This window comes from Malus domestica, chromosome 10 (assembly GCF_042453785.1).
Source record: "Malus domestica chromosome 10, GDT2T_hap1".
NCBI classification, from domain to species: domain Eukaryota; kingdom Viridiplantae; phylum Streptophyta; class Magnoliopsida; order Rosales; family Rosaceae; genus Malus; species Malus domestica.
This window is the reverse complement of record NC_091670.1, coordinates 25,937,352-25,959,931: the sequence shown is the minus strand read 5'-3', so window position 1 is coordinate 25,959,931 and position 22,580 is coordinate 25,937,352. Positions and strand designations below refer to the sequence as shown.

Here is a 22,580-nt window from a genome sequence, read left to right as displayed (position 1 = left end):
ATGCAGTCAGAATATGGGTTTTGTGCTTTCAGGGTTATGAAATTCTAGAAGAAACTCTACCCCAACCATTCAATTGTGCAGAGCAATATATGCATCCAGATACGATTAAGTGTTCCTTATCATCATCTCCCAATTCATTGACTAGTGTACACACAGTTGAGCAACCAGAAGCATTTAAAACCTCCCTTCAAGGCAATGCAACTACAGATGAAACACATTCAACTCCATCTGAACAATCAAAAGAGGATTTGAATTCAAATATAAGTGAAATTCCTGATCCGTCATTGCCCACTGAGACATCATTTGAAGCACCAATAGAGCAGCTACCAGTAATAACAACTTATCTTCCTCAATCTTTTCGACGACACTTTTTCTCTACCAACTTTCCAAGGTCGAAATGTTTCAATTCCAGAGTCAAATCTCAATATAATTTGCTTGGTTGAGGAAGCTAGTATTGCTGCATCATCATTTGAAGTGCTAGTAGAACAACAACCAACAATAACATCTCATCTTCTACCAGTGTTTCTTTTGATTCTCTTCTTCTTTGAATAATGTAACAACCCATCCCGAATAATTTTACAAATTTTTTTATCAGAAGGGTATTTTGGTAATTTTATGGGATTGGGCTAGATATTTTGAAATGGCTATTATTTGGGTCTTAAACGGTGTGCCAAGTGGGGCCCATTTTCCTTTTTGTCCCCCTGCCCACTTGAACTTCTCTCTTCCTCCTCCCTGTTACAACTCTCGAATCTCTCTCTCTCTCCCTTCTCTCCCCGGGAAACCCTCCATCATCTCTCTACCATTGCCTCCGAGAACCAACACACACATAGACAGTCACCACCATCATAGCAAGATCATCACTTCATTTCCCCTTTCGTCTCTGTTAACTCTGGAACTGGGCATATACGACGGAACCACCATTTGCTCCAACGACTTAACTCGAAAACCCGACAAACCGATGCGAGTTCTTTGAGTTTAGGTTGTATCTTTGTCTCTAATGAGAGTTTCTGGGAACCCAGGTTATTCTTGAGCTGAAAAAATTGAAAGTTTTAACCCTATTCATATGTGTTCTTCTCATTTCCAGTTTTTCGGCGAGTTCTACAGCTTTCGAGCCATTTTCCAGCCACCTCGGGCCATAACCGAGGAAACCAAAGGTACCATCCTAATCTACACTTGTTTGTCTTTATTTTGGTAGGTAGATTGTAGGTTATGGTTGAGAATTGAGGTTGACCGGAGCTTAGGAAAGCTTCGACTTTCTTCTCCATTGAAATCGGTTAACCCGGCCTGAAAATGGGTCAAACCCTACCCGCAAAACCCAGCCCAATCCCTTAATTCGGCCCAAACCTTAGGCCTCTGTAACCAAGCCTAAAACCAGCCCAAGTCCAACTCTTTAACATGGGCCCAATCCAATAAACTAGAACCCAAGCCCAGTTCTTATGACTTTGTGCAACCCAAGCCTTTGGCCCAAACCCAAATGTGAATTGGCCCAACCAAGATTCCAGTCGGCGCGTGGGCGATTTCCTTTTGCGGCCAACTTTTCGACAACTCAAATTGGCATATGGCAGTGCGTGGCCATCCTGGCCGCCGCCTCGTGGCGGCGCGTAGGGGTACCCAAGGTCCCCCTTTTGTTTTTTGATGTCCTGAATCCGTTTATGACATCCGTTTCCTGAAATTCAACTATTTTAGTATAGTTTTATTAATTGGTACCTTTATGTGCTTAGGTGCAATTGTTTATGGCGTTTATGTCCTCTTTAGTTTGCATGGCTTTTTGACGGTGAAGTATCTATGAGTGGACCCCTTCTAAAATGCATGATTTTACTATTAGAAATGCATGCATGAAAAGCATGATTTTATGTCTACGTTTTATGAAATTTTTATGAATAAATTGGTTTCACGCTTTATGAATTATCATGCTTTATCGACTTTACATTCTTTGTGGTATATATGATTGATGACTATATACCTATTTATGAACGTGGTTTTACGATATGATATTTTAGTTACTGAGCTCCTATTTGAAAACGAGAGAGATATATATATATATATATATATATATTAGAAATATTATGTTAATGTTCTTATGTGTTTACTTAGTGGTTATTCATACGATCTATCTACGAGAGAATGATATTGCCTACGGACGAATGATACTGCCTACGGACGAATGATACTGCCTACGGATGAACGGTTCTGCCTATGCGCGAATGATATTGCCTACGGGCGAACGATCTTGCCTACGGGCGAATGATATTTATATTGGCTTCGGCCAGGCATAGGAAGATACTTATATCGACTTCGACCGGGTGTAGGTTGGTGGCTTCGGCCGAATGAAGATATGTGTGTGTGTGTGTGTGTATAAGTTTCAACAGGGCGTAGGTTGGTGGCTTCGGCCTAATGAAGATGTGTGTGTGTGTGTGTGTGCGCGCGCCTTGTACTACTACTACTAAGCACCCTATATACAATATATGTTTATGAAAGGTTTTATGGCATGCTAGGGTTTTTAGAAAACCTATTACTTATTATGCTATACGAGTTTTCTAAACCTGGGGGTTAGTACGGTTAAAGATTATTTGTTTTCGTATTACTTATATATCAATTTGGTCCTCTCATGTTTTGTATTGTGCCCTCTCAAGACTTAGAATCGAGGCGTACAATCCTGGTGTAAAGGCACTCTCGCATCGGCATCTTCGAGTCCTCGCAATGTAGGACCCATCCATTTGTTCATTCAATTTTATATTATTCCTTTTTAGTATCTCAGATTAGTTGTATGCTCTTAACATGATCCGCAATTGCATATTCATTATAATTAAATTTACAAGTTTTATTTATGTCAGTTAATTGTTCTTAGTTCTCATGCATCCTAGTATGGCTTCGTCACCTTTCGGTGTCAGCCAGCACGTGCCTACCCTGGTGTTTGGTGAATATTAGGGTCGGGCGTGTCAAATAAGGTATACCTTTCTCTCTTGGGGGCAGACATTTCTCTCTTGTATTGGCACGATCGACGCACCCAAATTCCCTTTTGGCGGCAGATGTTTCTCTGTTTCTCTCTTCAAGATTGATGCACCCGAACCCTTTTGGCGTTGTGCGTTATTCTAGCGGTGTATGTTCATCGTGATTTGTAAGAAGTTCCAAGCTCCAAAGCAAATATTAGGATGCAAAGATTGTGGTGGGTGGGATTGTTGATGTGGTGAATGAATATATATAGGGTTCTGGTTTCATGTTCACTAATCTTGCACTGAATAGGAATTATGTTTCTTAACTGCATGTGATCTCCTGTTACGGTCAACGTCCTCTAACTCTAATCCAATTAAAAAACGATATCCATCTCTGCTCACATGTCTAAATGGGATTTATGTTTGGACTCAAACACTTGTTTTTATGATTCAAAAAACAAATTTCATCCCAAAGTCGGGACTTCGAAAACAAAAGTGCCCACTTTTGATGTTAAAAAGGAATAATCTTTGAATGCAGATATAAATTAGACTTGGCATTCGTGTCGTGTTTCCCGTGTTCGTGTCGTTTTCATGTCATACCCGATATCTTAACGGGTCGTGTCGTGTAACACCTGTTAAAATAAACGAGTAAAATGACCCGACCCGAAATCGACCCGATAATATTAACGGGTAATATGACCCGACCCATTACCCGTTAAGGAAAATATAATTTAAACCAATAAATAATTAAATAAAAAACATAATACTTTTTTTGAGTGAAAAAAAGGTTGAACCCACAATTGCTTGATTAGAACCAAAACACAAATCTATCTTCTAACCGTGCAAGAATGGTATTGCAGGCCACGACGAAGACTACTCTTGCTATGTGCCATCAGAATTACCAAAGCACCATAGCAATGATGGTGAGGAAGCTTTGTGCGGAAAAAAAGGGTTTAGGAAGCAATAAGTGAATGAAAGAAAAAAGGCGCGACAATAAAAATAAGAGCATAAATTATCTACTGTCAAAGGAATGCATGTGGCCCAGTTATTTGATTGGTGCCATTGACAAGAGGATATATATACGATTGCCATGCCTATAGGCACTGACAATAAAGGAGATCATATGAGACTATATGATTATGCAAGGGATCCCATTGCCCACCTTATTGTGAGTGTGATGCCATACACAATGGACATAACCTAGACTTTCTAGAGTCTGCTAGAGCCAATATGTGTACACCAATTTAATTCACACCCATACCCCTGCTTCCAAATAGTCATATTATTTGTTGGTATGGTCTATAACGATAGATAATACATACCATATTGTCACATCCAAAACCAAAACATAAAAACACAATTTTCATTTTAATTTTATTTACATATCCAAAATAAGAGCATAATAAAAAAAAACATTAGAACATTACAAAATATCAAATGTTCAAAAGATTTGCAAAATTAAGGACATTGGAACATTAGAACATCTTGCACATTTTCTTCCAATCAAACCCTTCAATTTTCCTCAATCACCATGGGAAAACCCTTCAATCTTCAAGAGTTATATTGAAGATGTTTTCATTGAGGCTTTCCACATTAGCACTCTCTTCCGCATAAACTAAACATAGAAAAATCAAACATTGTATGTAAACCATTCAAATTATGGGTACTAAAAATAATTATGAAAAGATAAAAACTATATACTACCTCCTTTTCCAAAAAGTCAATCTCGTGTACACAGCAAAGCTTGAACCGTGTCTGGCAACAATAAAGTACGATATTGATCTAGCACTTTACCCCGAATACTAAAAGCAGATTCTGAAGCAACAGTTGAAATAAGAATTGTTAGCACATCTCGTGCTAACTGAGAAAGTATTGGATAATGAAAACGCTCCATTTGCCACCAAGAAAGAACATCTATATCTTGTCTTCTATCTAGTCTTTTATCATCCAAATACTTTTGTAATTCACCTTTTTCAACTGAGTTTGTACCATTGTAATTATTATCACAATCCTACATCATAAAAATTAAAAAAAAAAAAACAGAAACATCATAAAAATTATGCATAACCCAATTTCAAATATGATATTAATAATTTTAAAGTACTATGTATAAAAAGGAAAATACAAACTTTACGTTACCTCAAAGAGAGCATATCCTTCTCCACCTTCTGTTTGATGATTAGGCATTAAGTTCATTGGAATATTTGAATAATAAAGATGAGCAGATATTTCCGAGTACACATTAAAGAGAGCAATCAATGTGCCATGAACATTTTTATATTCCATAGAATTCACGCCATGAAGCTTTGTGTAAGCCCAATCCACAAAATGTAGCTTATAACGAGGATCCAAGATGATTGCAATTGACATAATCAAACTGTAGTCTAACAAATACTTCTGAAACTTCATGTGCATATAATCCCCCATCTTATTCATGAAACTATCACAATCATCAATGGTTGCCTTAATTTGAAGCTAAATTACGAACACTTTAGGGAAGAATAAATTTGATGTGGGGTACTTTGTCCCAGAGAATAAGCATGTAACATCATAAAAGTACCCCAAAAACTTCGAAATCTTCACCACTTTATCCCACTCTTCAGAAGAAGGACAACTTTCAAAATTTGAATCACTCAACCCTAAATTAATAAAAGCATATCGATAGAAAATGGCACTATCTAGCATAAGATAGGTTGAGTTCCATCTAGTAGGGACATTTTGTCTCAAACCTCTTTTACAATCCAATATCCCTACTTGCTTAACACATTCTTGAAACTTTAGTTTCCTAGCCTCAGAACCCTTTACATACTTGATGCATTCACAAATTTTTACCACCGAAGAATCAATTTCTTTAAGTCCATCTTGGACTATCAAATTCAAAATATGAGCACAACAACGCACATGAAAGAAGTCACCATTCATCAAGAGAAGACCTCTAATATTTAATTGATTCCTCAAAATGTTAACAAAACAAATATTTGAAGGAGCATTATCCAAAGTAATAGAAAATAACTTCTTCTCAATCCCCCACTCAGTTACCAACGCACTTATTTTCTCACATAATGCAATACCAGTATGCGGAGGAGGCATGTGACAAAAACTTATAATTCTTTTATTCAATTTCCAATCCTTGTCTACAAAGTGAGCAGTAAGTGCAAGATACCCATCAGTGCACTGAGATGACCATAAGTCTGATGTCAAACAAATTCTACCTTCAACTGAGCCTAATAAATTATGCAATGCTTGTTTTTCAGTTTTGAACATCCTCAACACACAAGCTTTGATAGTATTTCGACATGGTAGCTTAATATCAGGACATACATATGCAAACAAAGCCTTGATTCCCTCATGTTCAACAAAATTAAAAGGAAGATTATGCTTGATGATTGCCTCTACTAATAAGCCACGAAATACCAAAGGATCAAACTTTTGGGAACACAATTCAGATGCCGACATAAACAATTCAACATTATTTTTTGCAGGGCATGTATTCAAATGTCTTTTCATATTTCCTGTCCCATGATGACTATCATCTATCATTACCTTCTTACAAGCTTTGCATTGAGCACATCTTTTACTATCTTCAAAAATAGTATCCAATTTAGTGAAAGTGTTCCAAACAGGAGATCGAAGCTTTCGCTTACCTAAATTGATTGTTCTAGCCTTTTTCTTTGTAGAACTCGAATTTGTATTGTCTATACTTTCGCTTCCAAGATCTCATTCCGTTCCCATTATAATCTCCACGGACTCCTCATCGGTTACTGAATCTGAATCTCTAGCATCCATTGCTTCTAAATCAAAATGGGTATAAATTAATTAATAGCTTTTTAAACTAGTAGGATATTACTAGTGGGTTGCAGACTTGCAGTACACACACACACACAGACAGACACACACAGCAATGAGCTGCAGACTTGCAGTACACACACACACACACAGCACGCGCACGCACACACACAGCAGTGAGCTAGCTGTAAAGAATATAATTTACATATGAACCTACAAGAAATTGTCAAGAAAATAATACTATTTTAATATATTGTTCAACCTAAAAAACATGTAGGTCCGTTCAAGATTGAAAATATAAAATGACGTTTAAATGATATACGAAAAGGTAGTAATTTTCACACTTCGTTCTTTTCATTCTGCATTTATTTCTCTTTTTTATCAGTTCTAAGACTGGAAAAAGCAAGAAGAATGCATGGAGAGAAAGTGGCGAAAATATTTCCCAAAGTAAATAGTTGATGCAAATTAATATATAGACTTGATAATGTAGAATCCGATGAGAGAACACAGCTTCTTTGCCTTGGTTTTATGCATGGCTGCGGGTCTGTCAAGCACTAATAGCACACACACTGGGTTGCAGACTTGCAGTACACACACACACACACACATACACACACAACATGATCTAGTAGTTTAGATGTTAGCTAGATATGAAAAAAAAAACTAATTCATATAAAAGAGTGTTTCAAAAGGTTGTGGAAGAATAGACACAGACACACACAACACACACACACACACAACGCACACACACACAACACACACACACACACAGCACACACACACACACACACACATAGACTTGATAATGTAGAATCCGATGAGAGAACACGGCTTCTTTGCCTTGGTTTTATGCATGACTGCAGGTCTGTCAAGCACTAATAGCACACACACTGGGTTGCAGACTTGCAGTACACACACACATAGACACACACACACAGCATGATCTAATAGTTTAGATGTTAGCTAGATATGAAAAAAAAAACTAATTCATATAAAGGCGCGTTTCAAAGGTTGTGGAAGAATAGACACAGACACACACAGCACACAGAACACACACACAGAGCACACACACACACACACACACAGAGCACAGACACACATCGCACACACAGACAGCACACACACACACACACACACACACACACACACACACACACACACACACACACCAGATTTCATTCAAATATTGTTATCCTTACTCACAATTAGCTCAATACATATACAAATAAAAAGAGATTTTCGAACTTTTATTTTCTTCTTTGCACTCGCTTGTATTCTCTAGCATTTAGATATCAAGAAGCCCAAAAAATGAGTATAAAAGGAGAAAACAAAGTGCATGTGAAAATCACTGCTAATACTCATAAAAAACAACTCATTCCAAATTTTCAAGCATAAAATTATTTTTCGTAAAGTCATTAAAGCATCAATTTAAAAAAAAAAATTGAGATACACAGATCAGCAAAAGTGTCGAATGGGAGTTTTAACATGGGTGAGTGTTATCCAAGTTTTAGGTTTTAGATGTTTAATGCACAATTGAAAACAAAACAATCAAAATTGTACCAAGTGTAATCGGACATGAACGCATATCAAAACTGGGTGTTCAAAGCGAGGGAAAAATTGGGTGTCCAATCCCGATTCATAAAAAAAAACAACAATAGATGATGACATCGAATTTCTTACCTGGACAATGTAACACTGAAGAGATCAACAAGAGGAAGAGAGGAATCCAACGCAAGAAGCTGTGTCAATCGTTCGTGGTCAGAAATGGGAAATATGAGTGTAGAAAGAGTGAAAAGAGAGAAAGGTTGAAGAGGGAGAAATACTTACATAGGAAGATGTCGTAGAATGGAAGACGAGAAGATCATGGCTGTCGGAATTTTGGAAGAAAGACGGCGGGAGAGAGGGGCTAGGAAGAACAAACGACGCCTCAGACGGGTTGGGAGAGAGGGTTACGGCTGGGAGTGGGGAGAGAATAGACAGAAAGAATTTAGGGCTAGGCAGTGGGGTTTTTTTGTTTTGATCAAATCAGTCAGGACTCATATGGAAAACAATGGAAAATATGAGGGGTTTTTTTGTCCAAAAAAATTGTAATAATATAATTGAAATAGAATCCAACGATACAGATTTAATCTCATTGATCTAACCACTGTTATTTAAGTAAAGTCTTTAATAGTTTTTTAATTAATGTAGAAGTATAAAAAATATAGAAAAAAATATATAAAGCTCGTAATAACAAGCTTTACAACTTTCGTGAAGAACTTAACTTCGAAATTCGCCACTATAATCATATAAATCATAGATCAAAATTTAACCGTTGATTATTGTTTACATTTACGCTTTATTTTTCTCATCAAATTTTGTTTTTTCAGATTTTCTTTTTTGAAAACATGATCTATTAGAGGATGCAAGAAGATGAATGGTTTGGATTGTTGATATTATGTTCAGAGTTTTACGATTAGTGAAAATATTGCTTGATGTTTATAAAGTTTATACAAACTATATGACATCGACTCATATTTCAATTAACCGTAAATATCGAAACGTGATATCAAAGATCTGAACCGTTCATCTTCTCACATCCACCAGATGATCATGTTTTAAAAAATGAAAATTTAAAAAATGAAATTCAGTAACAAGAATAAAGCGTAAATGATAATCGACGGTTAAATATAAATTGAAGGTTTATGGATTACACTGTTGGATTTCGAAGCTGACCCCTTCATGAAAGTTGTAAAGCTTGTCATTATGACTGATTGGATTTTTTTTTACATTTTTTAGACTTCTACAATAATTATTATTAATTTTATTAATTTTGCCTTCAAATAAAAAACATTATTCATGAGGGTTTGGGAGGATTTTAAAAATCCAAACGATAAAGTATAACCATTATCTACTCGTAGAGGAATAATGATGAATCGCAGGTGTTTATATATTCTTTCACATTTTTCATACTTGTATTGTATGTATGTCTTCTTAGTTCTTGCCTATACAAATACTATACTAGTTTATTTTAATTTTGGACAAGAACATGTTAACTGTTAAGTAAAATTTATTATCCTAGTAAATTAGTAATGATAATAAAGAACTCTCATAGTAAAAATAAAAGGAAACTTGATATAAGTCCAATTTTTTTAGCCAATAGTAGGAATAGTCCAATTATTTTATTATCAATAATTATCTATTCAATAATAAGATTTATTATAAAAATCAAATTTCTTCCTAATTATCTCTTTGATTATTATTATTATTATTATTTTGTTATTTCTTGTTCTTCCTCCCTCTTTAAACCTCATTTATAGATTTTATTTTTAATTTTTATGATCAACCTATATCACAGGTTAATTATTTTTATGTATCTATATGACAAATTTTTCTTTATAATTAACGTATTACAAATTAATGTGTCTTGCTTCGCTTGTAGGTATATTATGTTTTTCCTACTTTTTAGTTAGGTTTCATATCTCACTTACAGGTATAATATTTATTCATATATTTGTTGTTTGAGTTAAGGTAGAATGTTTTGTAGATAATTTATGTTAGTATATTAGTTTTTTCTGTTATAAGATATTAATTAGATTTTTTGGAGTTGAAAAATGCTTCATATTAGAAGATTTTAATTGATTTTTAATATTTTTAAAAAATATAAAATGAGTATAAAAGAAATAAAAACATGTAATTATATAACTGGACTCACTCCTAAAAATCATCTATATTTTTGGACCTAGATCTAAAAGCCCCTAAAAATAAATAATGACTAAAACTTTTTTTATAACTTATATAGAATAATAATACAAAACTATATATTTAATATAGAATATATTGTATATATTAATATGGCTATTGTATTTTATAATAAATCTTTTAGTAATTAAACTTTAAAATTATCAAATTAATTTTTTTCTTAACGGGTCGAAACGGGTCACCCACGTGTATACCTGTTAAGAACCCGTTAATGACCCGATAAGTTATCGTATTGACCCGAAACCCGTTATTTTCGTGTCGTGTCAGAAACTGCCAAGTCTAATATAAATGCTCTTTTGTAAGAAATAAAAGGACTTCTAGAAGATAAATTGAGTTGGACTTTATCTCAATCGTGTCATGACAGGCCCAACAAACTAGATATTGATTTTTGTGTATTTGCTAGATTTGATTTTGAATGATACTTTTTATGTTGTTGAAGAAGATATATATATATATTGAAATAATCTGGAATTATACTTAAATTAACATGAAAGTTTATCCATTTACCAAACGTGAAATTTAAGAACAAAACCATCATCTTGGTAGTCTTCGCATATAAATTACCATCCATGGTCTCACATCAAGCATTAACAAGGTTCGGTAAACTAGTAGAAGTACAAATATGAATTTGGTCATCGAAAAACAATATTTTGCTACTAATGACACTAATCAAGTGTACTCGAAATCTACAGTAATATATCATAAAATCTCAACATTAATCACGCTTCCAAAAATAGTACAAATATAGTCCTCGGCTGAAAAATTTATTGTTTATATTCAAAATTTAACCTTTAAATTTATAGTTGTCAGTTTTTATAAATTTTTTATAACAAAAGCCAAAAACTTGCTTAAAAGACCAATGTGCCCTCCAACTCAAATAAAGGAAACAAAACGCCAAATTTTATTTACTTAATGACAATATTTCGTCTACTTATTTGCGAAAGCTTTCTGAAATTGACTTCAGCTTAAGTGGTGTACTGTAATATCACTAAGTTCATCCAGCCCACAACATTGTTTTTGTGCAACCCTTTTTTCCACATTCCATACTATCCAGCAGAAAGAAGGTCGTATGGCGCCCTTGGATATCAACCATATGTATTTTGTTTGTTTGAGTTTGAAGAAGAATCATATTTGTTCAACATAGATGTATTTAGTTGCCCTTGAGGTTATGAAAGTTTTTGGAACCATTTTAAGTTGAAACTTTTACATTGTTGAAAATCAATTGCAGTATCAATCATTGTGGTGTGCTTTATGTAGCATTTCCTTGCATCTACTTGGACTTGAATATATGAACAATGTTTTTTAGAAGTATCCATTCATCTTTCTACAGCTCAAAGATGAGGAGAGGATGGCAATGGAGGAGCAAATTCCAACATCTCACATGCAAATAGGGATCAATAGAGGATTTCCGACCTACCTAAGCTCGTCAACATGATTCGTTTCGTATTTCAGTCTGTCAAATGTTCTGCCATCACAAAAGAAGAGCTTGTGCACAAGCTAATTTGGAATTGTTGATGTGGTGAATGAATATATATAGGGTTTTGGTTGATGTGGTGAGAAATTTCAAGCTAAATTGGAATTGTTCATCATGATTCGTGAGAAATTGCAAGCTCCAAAGCAAATATTAGGATGCAAAGATTGTGGTAGGTGGGATTGTTGATGTGGCGAATGTATATATATATATATATAGAGTTTTGGTTTCATGTTTTCTAATCCTGCACTAAATAGGAATTACGTTCCCTAACTGCATACAATCTCTTGTTGTGGTCAATGTGCTCAAACTCTAATCCAATTAAAAAACGATATCCATCTCCGCTCACATGTCTAAATGGGATTTATGTTTGGACTCAAACACTTGTTTTTGTGATTTGAAAAACATATTTCCTTCCAAAGTCGGGACTTCGAAAACAAAAGTGATCACTTTTGATGTTAAAAAGGAATAATCTTTTAATGTAGAGATAAATGCTCTTTTGTAAGAAATAAAAGGACTTCTAGAAGATAAATTGTGTTGGACTTTATCTCAATCATGTCATGACCGGCCCAACAAACTAGATGTCGATTTTTGTGTGTTTGCTAGATTTGATTTTGAACAATACTTTTTATTTTATTGAAGAAGATATTTTATACAAAATGAAAAAAAGTATCTGAATTTTTTTTTTGAAATAATCCGAAATTATACTTAGATTAACATGGAAGTTTATCCATTTACGAAACGTGAAATTTAAGAACAAAACCGTCATCTTAGTAGTCTTTGCATATAAATTACCATCCATGGTCTCACATGAAACCTTAACAAGGTTGGGTAAACTAGTAGAAGTACAAATATGAATTTGGTCATTAATGAACAATATTTTGCTACTAATGACACTAATCAAGTGGACTCAAAATCTACAGTAAAATATCATCAAACCTCAACATTAATCACGCTTCCAAAAATAATACAAATCTAAAGAATTTATCATTTATATTCAAAATTTGATCTTTAATTTTATAATTGTCAGTTTTTATAAAAAATTTATAACAAAAGCCAAAAACTCGCTTAAAAGACCAATGTGCCCTCCAAATCATATAAAAGAAACAAAAAGCCAAATAGATGCATTTTATTTTCTTTCATTTTTGGTTTTTTCATTTGTAGGGTTTGAGCATTCTCATATCCCACCCAAGAAATTTGTAGTAGTCGTTTTGATGAAACTTGTCATTACGCGTTCTCATGGCATTCTACATCTATGTTCTTAACACAGAAAGGTAGCTAGAATTAAGCATTTAATTAAGAGACAGAATTGAGCAAGAAAATTGGATACTCCATGGACTTGGAAAAATAAAAAGAAGGGAGACGGAGGAAGGTTTTTACCCAATAAATTGTAATTCTTAACAAAATTTGGTGTGCAAACCAAATGATATGTTATTAATAAGAAACAAGCATGCTAATCAACACTTAATCATAATCCAATCATGAACATCCACGTCTTTTTTTTTTGTCAAACGATAGAATTTGTTAGAGTAAATGTTATATTAGCTACTGACAGGGTTTGAACCCACACCGTCATGCAAGGGTTTTCCACCACTGTGGTAAATGGCCACTTACGCTCAACATCCACGTCATTTATTTTGCAAAATTTAGTGTCTCTAGCAATATCCCAAATAACAGTGCTCTCTTGATATGGAAGATAACATATTTGCCCAACGGATCTATTTCGCGGGAAGCAACGGGAAATTTTCCCGTTTGACCAGAGAACCCTATTAAAATACCCAAAAGCCCCCAATTGGTCATTTAGCCACTGCTCTCTCTCTCACCCTCAAAATCGGCAACTTTTTTATTGACTCCAAATTCCAAAGCTCTTTCTCCTTCTTCGCAATGAGTTCCTCCAAAACCCAAATGATTGCTTAACCCTGTTTCTCTCTAACCTTCAAATTGGAGAAACCCCATTTAAACCCAAAGCTCCGAGTTGCAGAAATTGACTCAATAAGCTCCATAACCCCTGAGAAGCCAAAACAGTTCCGTCATAAGTTCTTATGGGAACAGACCCCCAAAGCAACCAGCGGCTCAGATCCAATTTGCGAGATGAAAGATCGATTCTTGGTTTGGGGAAAACCCGATTGAGACCCATGTGGAGCCTCTGAGAAGCTATTGGAAAAGTAAGGTTTCGTGAATTTCGGTTCTTTATTATGTTTTCGTATTTTGTTCCTAACATTTTTGGTGGATTTTGATTGATTTCTTTTTTGTGTGGGTTTTTTTCGTTGTTGTTGTAGGTACGAGATTTTGAGTGAGTTTTTCAATTGCTTGGATGCTTCGATTCGATTGTTGCAGTTGAGGGGTTTGATGCCAAGTTTTACCAATCTTTGCCCAAAAATCAAGTGTTTAACTGATAGGTATTGAGAAAGGTTTCTTTTTAATTTGTTATTTGGTTTGGTTGGTTGCTGAAGAAATAAATTAGGCATAAAAAGTGATTGATTTTATTTCTTCATCTGGTTTTTTAGGAGGTTTAGAATTAGTCACTTGGCTTAGTTGAAGTTTGTTTTACCGAAGGTTGTTGAGATTACGAAAGTGCTTGTTAAGGATGGGATAACCAATAATATGAAGCCGGATCTTCGTGTCACCATGAAAGTTGATGCAGTAGAGAATGACGACAAGTTGAAATAGGAAGGTGATGGGCATATGCATTTAAGGAGAGCCTTCCACCATCGGCTTGGAGAGATTTCAAAATCCCATCTTGAGGTATAGATCTACTCATTTTCAGTGGTACACAACTAACATGGTTTAATTTCTTAGGTATTCTATGTTATTGAATCTTTTAGTAAGATTTGAGGTTAATGGAATCCATTTTTACATTGGATGTTCTGAGCAATCTCTGAGATTTTTGTTTGTTTGACTGGTTTCAAAAGTTTGAGCTTATTCCTTGTTACACTCTTTTCTAACAAGCTACTTAGCAATTCAAGATATGTTTTATTGGTTTGAAAATGGGTTTTATGCTTTCAGGGTTATGAAATTCTAGAAGAAACTCTGCCCCAACCATTCAATTGTGCAGAGCAACATATGCATCAAGATACGATTAAGTGTTCCTTATCATCATCTCCCGAGGCATTGACTGGTGTACACACAGTTAAGCAACCAGAAGCATTTAAAATCTCCCATCAAGGGGATGCGACTGCAGAAGCATTATAGCTTTTTGAAATCCTTTTTGCACTATGTAGGATTTTCCATGGGAATTATGCACAAGCAGAATCGAATTTTATCATGATTCTGGATGTATGATCAAGTACCACAAGAACCTCACTGCAAAGGGTTATCGGGCACTTATATATAGGTAAATCTGCAATTACAATGTCATCTATTAAAGTCATGCCTGTCGAAAATTCTATAAAGCTTTCTTTTCACCTTCGCTACAATGTTCGCTTTGATTGCGCTAAAATGGGAGAAGTAAATGAAAATTGAATGTTATAAATGATATGCATTCCTGTTCGATTTTTTGTGGCAGCGGTGATCATGATATGTGTGTTCCTTTCACTGGGAGTGAAGCATGGACTAGATCACTTGGTTATAAGATTGTGGATGAATGGAGGCCATGGACTTCGAACGGACAAGTTGCTGGGTAAATACTATTACGTATTTCCGACATCAAACATTGTGAAATATGGTACTGGTGTAGTGAATAATCGAATGTAAATGGCCGCAGGTACACACAGGGTTACGAGAATAACCTCACCTTTCTAACTGTAAAGGTCAGCGCACGAAAATGTTTTTCTTTCTACGATAGGCTATACTGAAACTGTACTAGCTGGTCCTTTTGATTGGATTCAGTTGCGATTTTAATACATTCGTTTTAATGTATTGGTGCAGGGGTCTGGACATACAGTTCCAGAGTACAAACCACGAGAGGCGTTTGATTTGTTTAGCCGGTTTTTGGCTGGAAAACCACAATAAGAGAGCGAGAGCGATGTTGCTATTTATTGCTTATGCTACACAAATTTTAGAGAGAATAAATCATATGGTCAGAAAAAGAAATGTTTGCATTACTATTGAATTAAACTACTTTTACATTGACTCTGCTAACATTCTTTCTCTAGAAATGATCTCTGAAATGCTAACAAACAAGAATTAAAGCTAACAACTCTGCCATGAACTAGATCCAGCTGTTCAGTTCCTGCGACAAACGGCGTTGTTTGTTCATCAACTGCGTTCTCGCCTTGTCTAAATGAGAGTTCCTCCAAACCCTCTCCTTCTTTGTAGCTTCCTTCGTTAGCAAGTACGGATCTCTTTCTTTCGGTAAAAAGAAACGGGTCCTGCTCTTATCAGTAGTAGACGCATACAATTCTTCACCAACCTCGGCGACTTCGTATGGATCAAAATTGAACACCCTCCACAGCTTCTCATTTTCCTTCATGTGTAGTTCAAACCCGTCAGCTATAAAACCCTTCAAAAACTGCCACTGAATCATCTGGTACCATGACGATAACTTCAGATCAATCCCATTGACCGCTACAGATGCTCCCGGGCAGCAAAAATTCTGAAAATAAATCATAATTTGGCGGACTTTCTTCGCAGCATTCACATCACCTCCCATGTTTGGGTAAACAGACTTGAGTTTCGTCAAAACATTCCCTGTCAGCAATTGTTGCAAATTCGAATACTTGATCGTGCTCGGAACCTTTTCTTCAGATCTCCAGAACTTGTCCAAACTACCAGTCTCAAATATCAAAGCTAGAGCTTCAGTAGCCGCCACACATACTGATTTATCGCCGTGCTCTAACAGATTACAGAAGTAAGAAATCGCCCCATTCCAGTAGTTGTAGCTGAGCCGCCATCCCTCCATGCTTGTAAGAAGAAACATCCAAGCATATATTCCGGCAACCAGAACCTCTGGCAAAAGCTCTTTCGCAGATTCCGGAGCACTGATAAAATTCCAAACAACCTGCATTGCAGTTTCAGTCTCCTCCGAGTTAGTTGCACCAAAGAAACTCACAACAGCCAAGCATTGCAGCAGCTTCACCGCCGGTTCATGTCCCGATTCCAGAGACATGGAAATCAGGGGAAGCAACTGTCCGTAGATTTCGGACATTTTATCCTCGCCCTCGACGATCAGGGCCAGCAAGCCTATGGTATGAAGCGAAAGCTGCTTCTCTAAGAGGGAAGCCGAATCCTTTTTCTGGAAATTAAAGCATCTCTGTAGAAAAAATGTAAAAGTTATTAAATTTCCTTCCAGATAGTCATAATCATCCATGAAATCCTTTTTAATTAATCGCTTGATTAACGAGGCCAGCGCCGCCTCTCGATCGGACCCCTTCGACCAAGACAACCGATTCAAGTGAGAGGAAAGCTCAATCTCTTCCGGTTTCGGAGCCAAGTAAATGAAAAAATCAATGTCTGAGACATCAATCTGATCATAAGGTATACCTCTCTCTCTTAGCGGCGGACGTTTCTCTCTTGCTCTCGGCACAATCGACGCACCCGAATTCTCTCTTGCTCTCGTCACGATCGACGCACCCGAACCCTTCTGCCGTTGTGCGTTCTTCTGGCGGTGTACGTTCATCGTGATTCGTGAGAAGTTCCAAGCTCAAACCAAATATTAGGATGCAAAGATTGTGGTGGGTGAAATTGTTGATGTGGTGAATGAATATATATAGGGTTTTGGTTTCATGTTTACTAATCCTACACTGAATAGGAATGATTTTCCCTAACTTAGACTGCATGCAATCTCCTAATCCAATTAAAAAACGATATCCATCTCCGCTCATATGTCTAAATGAGATTTATGTTTGGACTTGAACATTTGTTTTTGTGATTAGAAGAAAAACTGAAAATATAACTTTAACCCTTGAAATTCAATTTTTTCCATATAAAACCCAAAATACGTTTTTTGCTCGAATAAAACTCATTGACTAGACTCTAAATAAGCAAATTCATTAATTATGTTTGACTATACCCATTTAAAATTTTTCAGATGCCTAACATACCCTCATTTAAATGTTTAATGTACACAATTAATTCTAAGCAAATTGTAAAGGGGAATTAATGATTTTACAAAAATAATAAGGAAATTTAGTAAAAGGTCAATAAAATTTTTACTAATGAATCATATATCAATGGTCAATTTTATTTTTGAACTTAATCAATGAAATATTTTTGTTAATTAGATATAGGTCAATAAGAAATGTTACATGGTGTCAAGCCCATATAAATAGTTATACAATGTAATTTTTCTAGGACTTTCTGTGCCTTCCTAATCATCTGAAATTCCCAATTAATCTCGGAAGATTTCTCAATCTAATCAGGCAGATAAGATAAGAACGCAAGGAAACAAAAACAGTGGGTACCCAGAAAAAAAAGAGGCAGGAAGCTCACATCTTTTGGAGCCGAATCAAATCTGGCAAACCCTTGGGGATTGAGGCCTCGCTTGTCGTTGAAGCAACCTATTTACAACGACGACGACGACGACGACGAGTGCAGGTCTTGGGGTCGGAGGTTTTCCACGGCGTTCACTTGGGGTTTCGCGCTCAGGATTGCTCTCCTCCTCCTCCTCCTTGTGGCCGCTGTTGACACGGCTTGTTTTACTCTTCCTGTTGAAAAGGTTCGGTTTTTCTCATCTGGGTCGGCTTTGTTTTCGTTTTTTGATAGCTCAATCTGTGAGTTTCTTCCTGGTGGGTTTTGTTTTCCGTTTAGTTTGCGATGATTTTCCAATGTGTTTTGATTGATTTTGATTTGGGTATGCATCTTTTTGTTGTATGGATTATTGGATTGGTCTCACATTTCGAATTGACGGAAACTTTGGTGCTGCTTTATATGTTTCAGACGTTGACAGTAAATTTGAAAGGAATTTAGGGAGGTGCCCAATTTGAATCCAAATGTGAAAAACAAAACTAGGAAGTGGACACTGCTACGCAACGTCTGAATCCAAATGTGAAAAACAAAATCAAGAAACAGACACTACATTGTAGTGTTTGAATTCATATTGACATATTCCAAAATATTAATATATGAGAAACAATGTGTCATTTCAAGTGGGTGACAGCTGTAGTGACAGATTTTGTAATTATTGTTTATTTTAAAGGCATTTAAGTATTATAATACATGATTGACCTATTTATAATTAATATAAATATTGTTGATCTATTGTTAATATTGTAACTTTTTATTGATTTTATACAAAATTTACCCAAAATAATATTTTACATATAAATGTAGGGATTTGTTGGTTTGGATCCGTGATAGTATCAATTTGACAATCAATTTCGAATTGTCACAAATTTACGGATTTGTTGATTCAATCTTTCCTTACCACATTTAAAACGGAGAAAAGCCTATAGTTCGCACACTCGAATTCCAATTTACCATTACAATGAGTCCATATTATATATAGGTGAATTATTGTAATTTAAAAATATATAAAAAAAATTGTTGTCAAAGTAAAAGTATATAAATTAATGGAGATAAAGTTGCAAGTAAATTAATTTTAGGATAAAGAAAAAGAAAAAAAAGCCAACTATAGGTAAATTATTTACATATACAGTGTAGAATATTTGGTTCACATAAAAAATGTAGGTAAATTGGTATCACGTACACAATTTACCTACTTGCATTATAGGTAAAATACCAACGAAATATGAAAATATTATTTGCATATATCGTAGGTAAATTGCCAAAAGAAATATGAGAATGTGTATAAACTGTAGGTAAATAACCAACTATAGGGCAATACTATTTATATAGGTAAATTAGTAGAGATGTTTTACTATTATATATAAGGAGAATAATTTACCCTGAATAACAATGTAGTCATGATTTAATGTAATGCACTAGATTGTTGTAGAAAATAAATAAATAAATGGTCAGTGTTGTAAATAGTATAATATGTATGCCCACATGCATACTGTAAACATGTCATATGTTTAACAGTGTTTTTGTTTGTTTCCATGGCGATGCTCTATAAATAGAGCTTTACGAATGTTTAACAAAGCAGAGAGAGAAAAAGGAAAAGAAAAATATCTAATAGCAATAATATTCATTACTTCCTCTGCAACAGCTTGTGTTGGTATAATACTCTGCAACTGCTTCGTTCCTGTCCCAAATAAAGGTTATCTCTCTATAACTTTTACATTTTTATAACACGTTATCAGCACGAGTCTCTAAGTATAACCATGTCTCATTTACATTCACTAAACAATAAAGGAAATCATTCTCTCATTTCTCTCCGCCGAACAAAAAAAAAATGTTTCCTCTAAGGTTTTTCCTGTTCATCTTCTTCATCTGCCTCAACTGCGCGGTATATCCTCACAACGAACTATTTGCTCCATGCCTGTTCGTAGTTCTCCAACTAGCGGTTACATACATCTTTGATTACTTGTTTGGTTTGGATATTGATTACTAACATAGTATTTATATTGATTTTACTGCAATCCAAGATGGTGCGGTACAATCGCCCATCTTGAACTGCAAATTTCATCTTACTGTGATCCAAGATGGTGCGGTATCATCGCCTATCTTGGACTGCAGATCTACTTTTACTTCAAATTTCAGGTGGAGCGGTATAATCGCCCACCCTGCTCTGCGTATTTCAATTTTCTTGCTACTTGAGTGGTGCAGACTAATCGCCCATTCCATGTTACATTCTTTCAATGAGAATGGTGCGGTACAATCGCCCTTCTCATTCACCCTGAAAATCTCGAGCCAGAAGTTTCGAGTGCTTATCATTTTGGTCTGAAGATCAAAATGAAAAATTTGTAAGAACCAGAAGTTCTAACATCACATTCCTCTAGGAATACATATTACTGCAAGTTCTTACACATCTCATTTTCTTTCAAAAAAGAAAATGACGAACTTGGCTAAGCTTGAATATGTTGCCCTGGACATTACCGGGAAGAATTACCTTACTTGGGTACTTGATACCAAGATCTATCTGGAAGCAGGGAATCTTGGAGATACCATCAGGGAAGAAAGCAGCTCATCTTCTCAAAATCAGGCGAAGGCTAACTTAACGGTTGAAGATCCGTTAGCTCTCTGGGAGGCCTTGCGAAGCATATACAATCACCAGACAACGGTGATTCTTCCAAAAGCTCGCTATGAGTGGTCTCACCTGAGAATTCAGGATTTCAAATCAATGGCGGAGTACAATTCTGCGTTGTTCAGGATTACCTCTCAGATGAAGCTCTGTGGGGATACCATTACTGATGAAATGTTGCTGGAAAAGACTTACAACACATTTCATGCCAATAACGTGCTCCTGCAGCAGCAGTATAGAGCGCGAGGCTACACTGAATACAATCAGCTGATATATGTGCTCCTGGTAGCTGAACAGAACAATGAGCTCCTGATGAAAAACCATAATTCCCGACCTACTGGATCTGCACCATTCCCAGAAGTAAATGCTGCTTCCCTCAAAGTGAACGCCACATCCTCTGGTGGTAATTATCATAAACAAGGACGTGGCCACAAACGAGGTCGATGGAATAGGAAAGGCAAGAACCATGGTGGTCAGTTTCACAACCAGGTTCAGAGGCATAATTTTGGCCCGAGCTTCAAAAATGTGAATCGTCACAAAGGCAAAGCTAACATGACCAATGCTCCCAGGAACTCTGAAGGAGCCTGCCATAGGTGTGGTGGCAATGGGCATTGGGTGCGAACTTGTCGTACCCCAAAACATCTGATGGAGTTGTATCAAGCCTCCCTTAAGAAGAAGGGTGTCGAGACCAATTTTCTCGACCAGGCTAAACAAATGGATATACCTGATCTAGTGTTTGATTTATCAGGGCAATTTGACGCAACTCACCTAGATGTTTCAGACTTCATTATGGAAAGGGGGAATGAAGTATATCGGTTCGACTAAATCGTTTATGTTTGATGTACTTTTATTATGCTGAACTTGTTGTCTAAAACTAGTTTTTCAGATTCAATAAAAATGGCATGTAAATTTCCTGTTATAAATTGTTTGTTAACTGTGATTCCATTTACTCAGAAAGCATGGATAAAAACTGTGGTTATTCTCAGAACATGAGAAATGGCGGAGATATTTGTCTTGCAGACAGTGCAACCACACATACAATACTTCGTGATCGAAAGTATTTCTCAAGCTTAATGCTTACAAAAGTAGGGGTAACAACAATATCAGGACATTCAGATGTGATTGAAGGCTCAGGGAAAGCCCAGATTATGTTACCAAATGGAACAATATTGTTCATACAAAATGCATTGTATGCTACTCGATCTACTCGAAATTTGTTGAGTTTCAAAGACATACGTCTAAATGGATACCACATTGAAACGAAAAGTGCAAAAAATGTGGAGTATCTATGCATTACCTCCAATGATACCCAGAAGCGTATATTGGAGAAGTTGCATGGTTTTTCGAGTGGATTATATTATACATACATAAGGACAGTTGAATCACATACTATCATGAACCAGAAGTTCATTGATTCAAAGGTTTACATGCTTTGGCATGACCGTCTGGGTCATCCAAGATCCACCATGATGCGTAGGATCATTACCAACTCTAATGGACATCCATTATTGAGCAGAGACATTGCTATCTCAAATGATAACCCTTGCAAGGCTTGTTCTCAAGGGAAGTTGGTAATTAGACCATCACAACTAAAGGTTGATGCTGAATCCCCATCATTTCTACAAAG

The 22,580-nt window shown here is 35.8% G+C and overlaps 4 protein-coding genes across 6 annotated transcripts; 2 read left to right on the top strand and 2 right to left on the bottom strand.

Moving 5' to 3' along the window:
* Positions 1-4,653: 4,653 nt before the first annotated feature.
* Positions 4,654-5,360, bottom strand: LOC139188641 (zinc finger BED domain-containing protein DAYSLEEPER-like). The gene is made up of 2 exons (XM_070806281.1): positions 5,073-5,360; positions 4,654-4,944 (listed from the first exon to the last, which is right to left on the bottom strand). The coding sequence occupies exons 1-2, from the start codon at positions 5,358-5,360 to the stop codon at positions 4,654-4,656; spliced, it is 579 nt and encodes a 192-aa protein (XP_070662382.1).
* A 9,175-nt stretch (positions 5,361-14,535) lies between these two features.
* LOC139187675 (serine carboxypeptidase-like 20) lies at positions 14,536-16,011 on the top strand. The gene is made up of 6 exons (XM_070806280.1): positions 14,536-14,574; positions 14,938-15,051; positions 15,153-15,265; positions 15,437-15,550; positions 15,635-15,680; positions 15,799-16,011. The coding sequence occupies exons 1-6, from the start codon at positions 14,536-14,538 to the stop codon at positions 15,880-15,882; spliced, it is 510 nt and encodes a 169-aa protein (XP_070662381.1). The 3' UTR covers positions 15,883-16,011.
* LOC114823260 (uncharacterized) lies at positions 15,948-18,731 on the bottom strand. Of its 3 annotated transcripts, none has more exons than XM_070806785.1 (2): positions 18,301-18,731; positions 15,948-17,470 (listed from the first exon to the last, which is right to left on the bottom strand). In XM_070806785.1, exon 2 carries the CDS (start codon positions 17,177-17,179, stop codon positions 16,082-16,084), a length of 1,098 nt encoding a protein of 365 aa, XP_070662886.1. In that variant the 5' UTR covers positions 17,180-17,470; positions 18,301-18,731; the 3' UTR covers positions 15,948-16,081. The 3 variants fall into 3 exon arrangements, with proteins under 3 accessions (XP_070662886.1, XP_028954570.2, XP_070662887.1); XM_029098737.2 differs by having other exon boundaries at positions 15,948-17,122; positions 18,301-18,728; XM_070806786.1 differs by lacking the exon at positions 18,301-18,731 and having other exon boundaries at positions 15,948-17,122; positions 17,353-18,060.
* Positions 18,732-20,764: 2,033 nt separating this feature from the next.
* LOC139188640 (uncharacterized) lies at positions 20,765-21,778 on the top strand. Its single transcript, XM_070806278.1, has one exon. The coding sequence runs from the start codon at positions 20,765-20,767 to the stop codon at positions 21,776-21,778; it is 1,014 nt and encodes a 337-aa protein (XP_070662379.1).
* Positions 21,779-22,580: the final 802 nt, after the last annotated feature.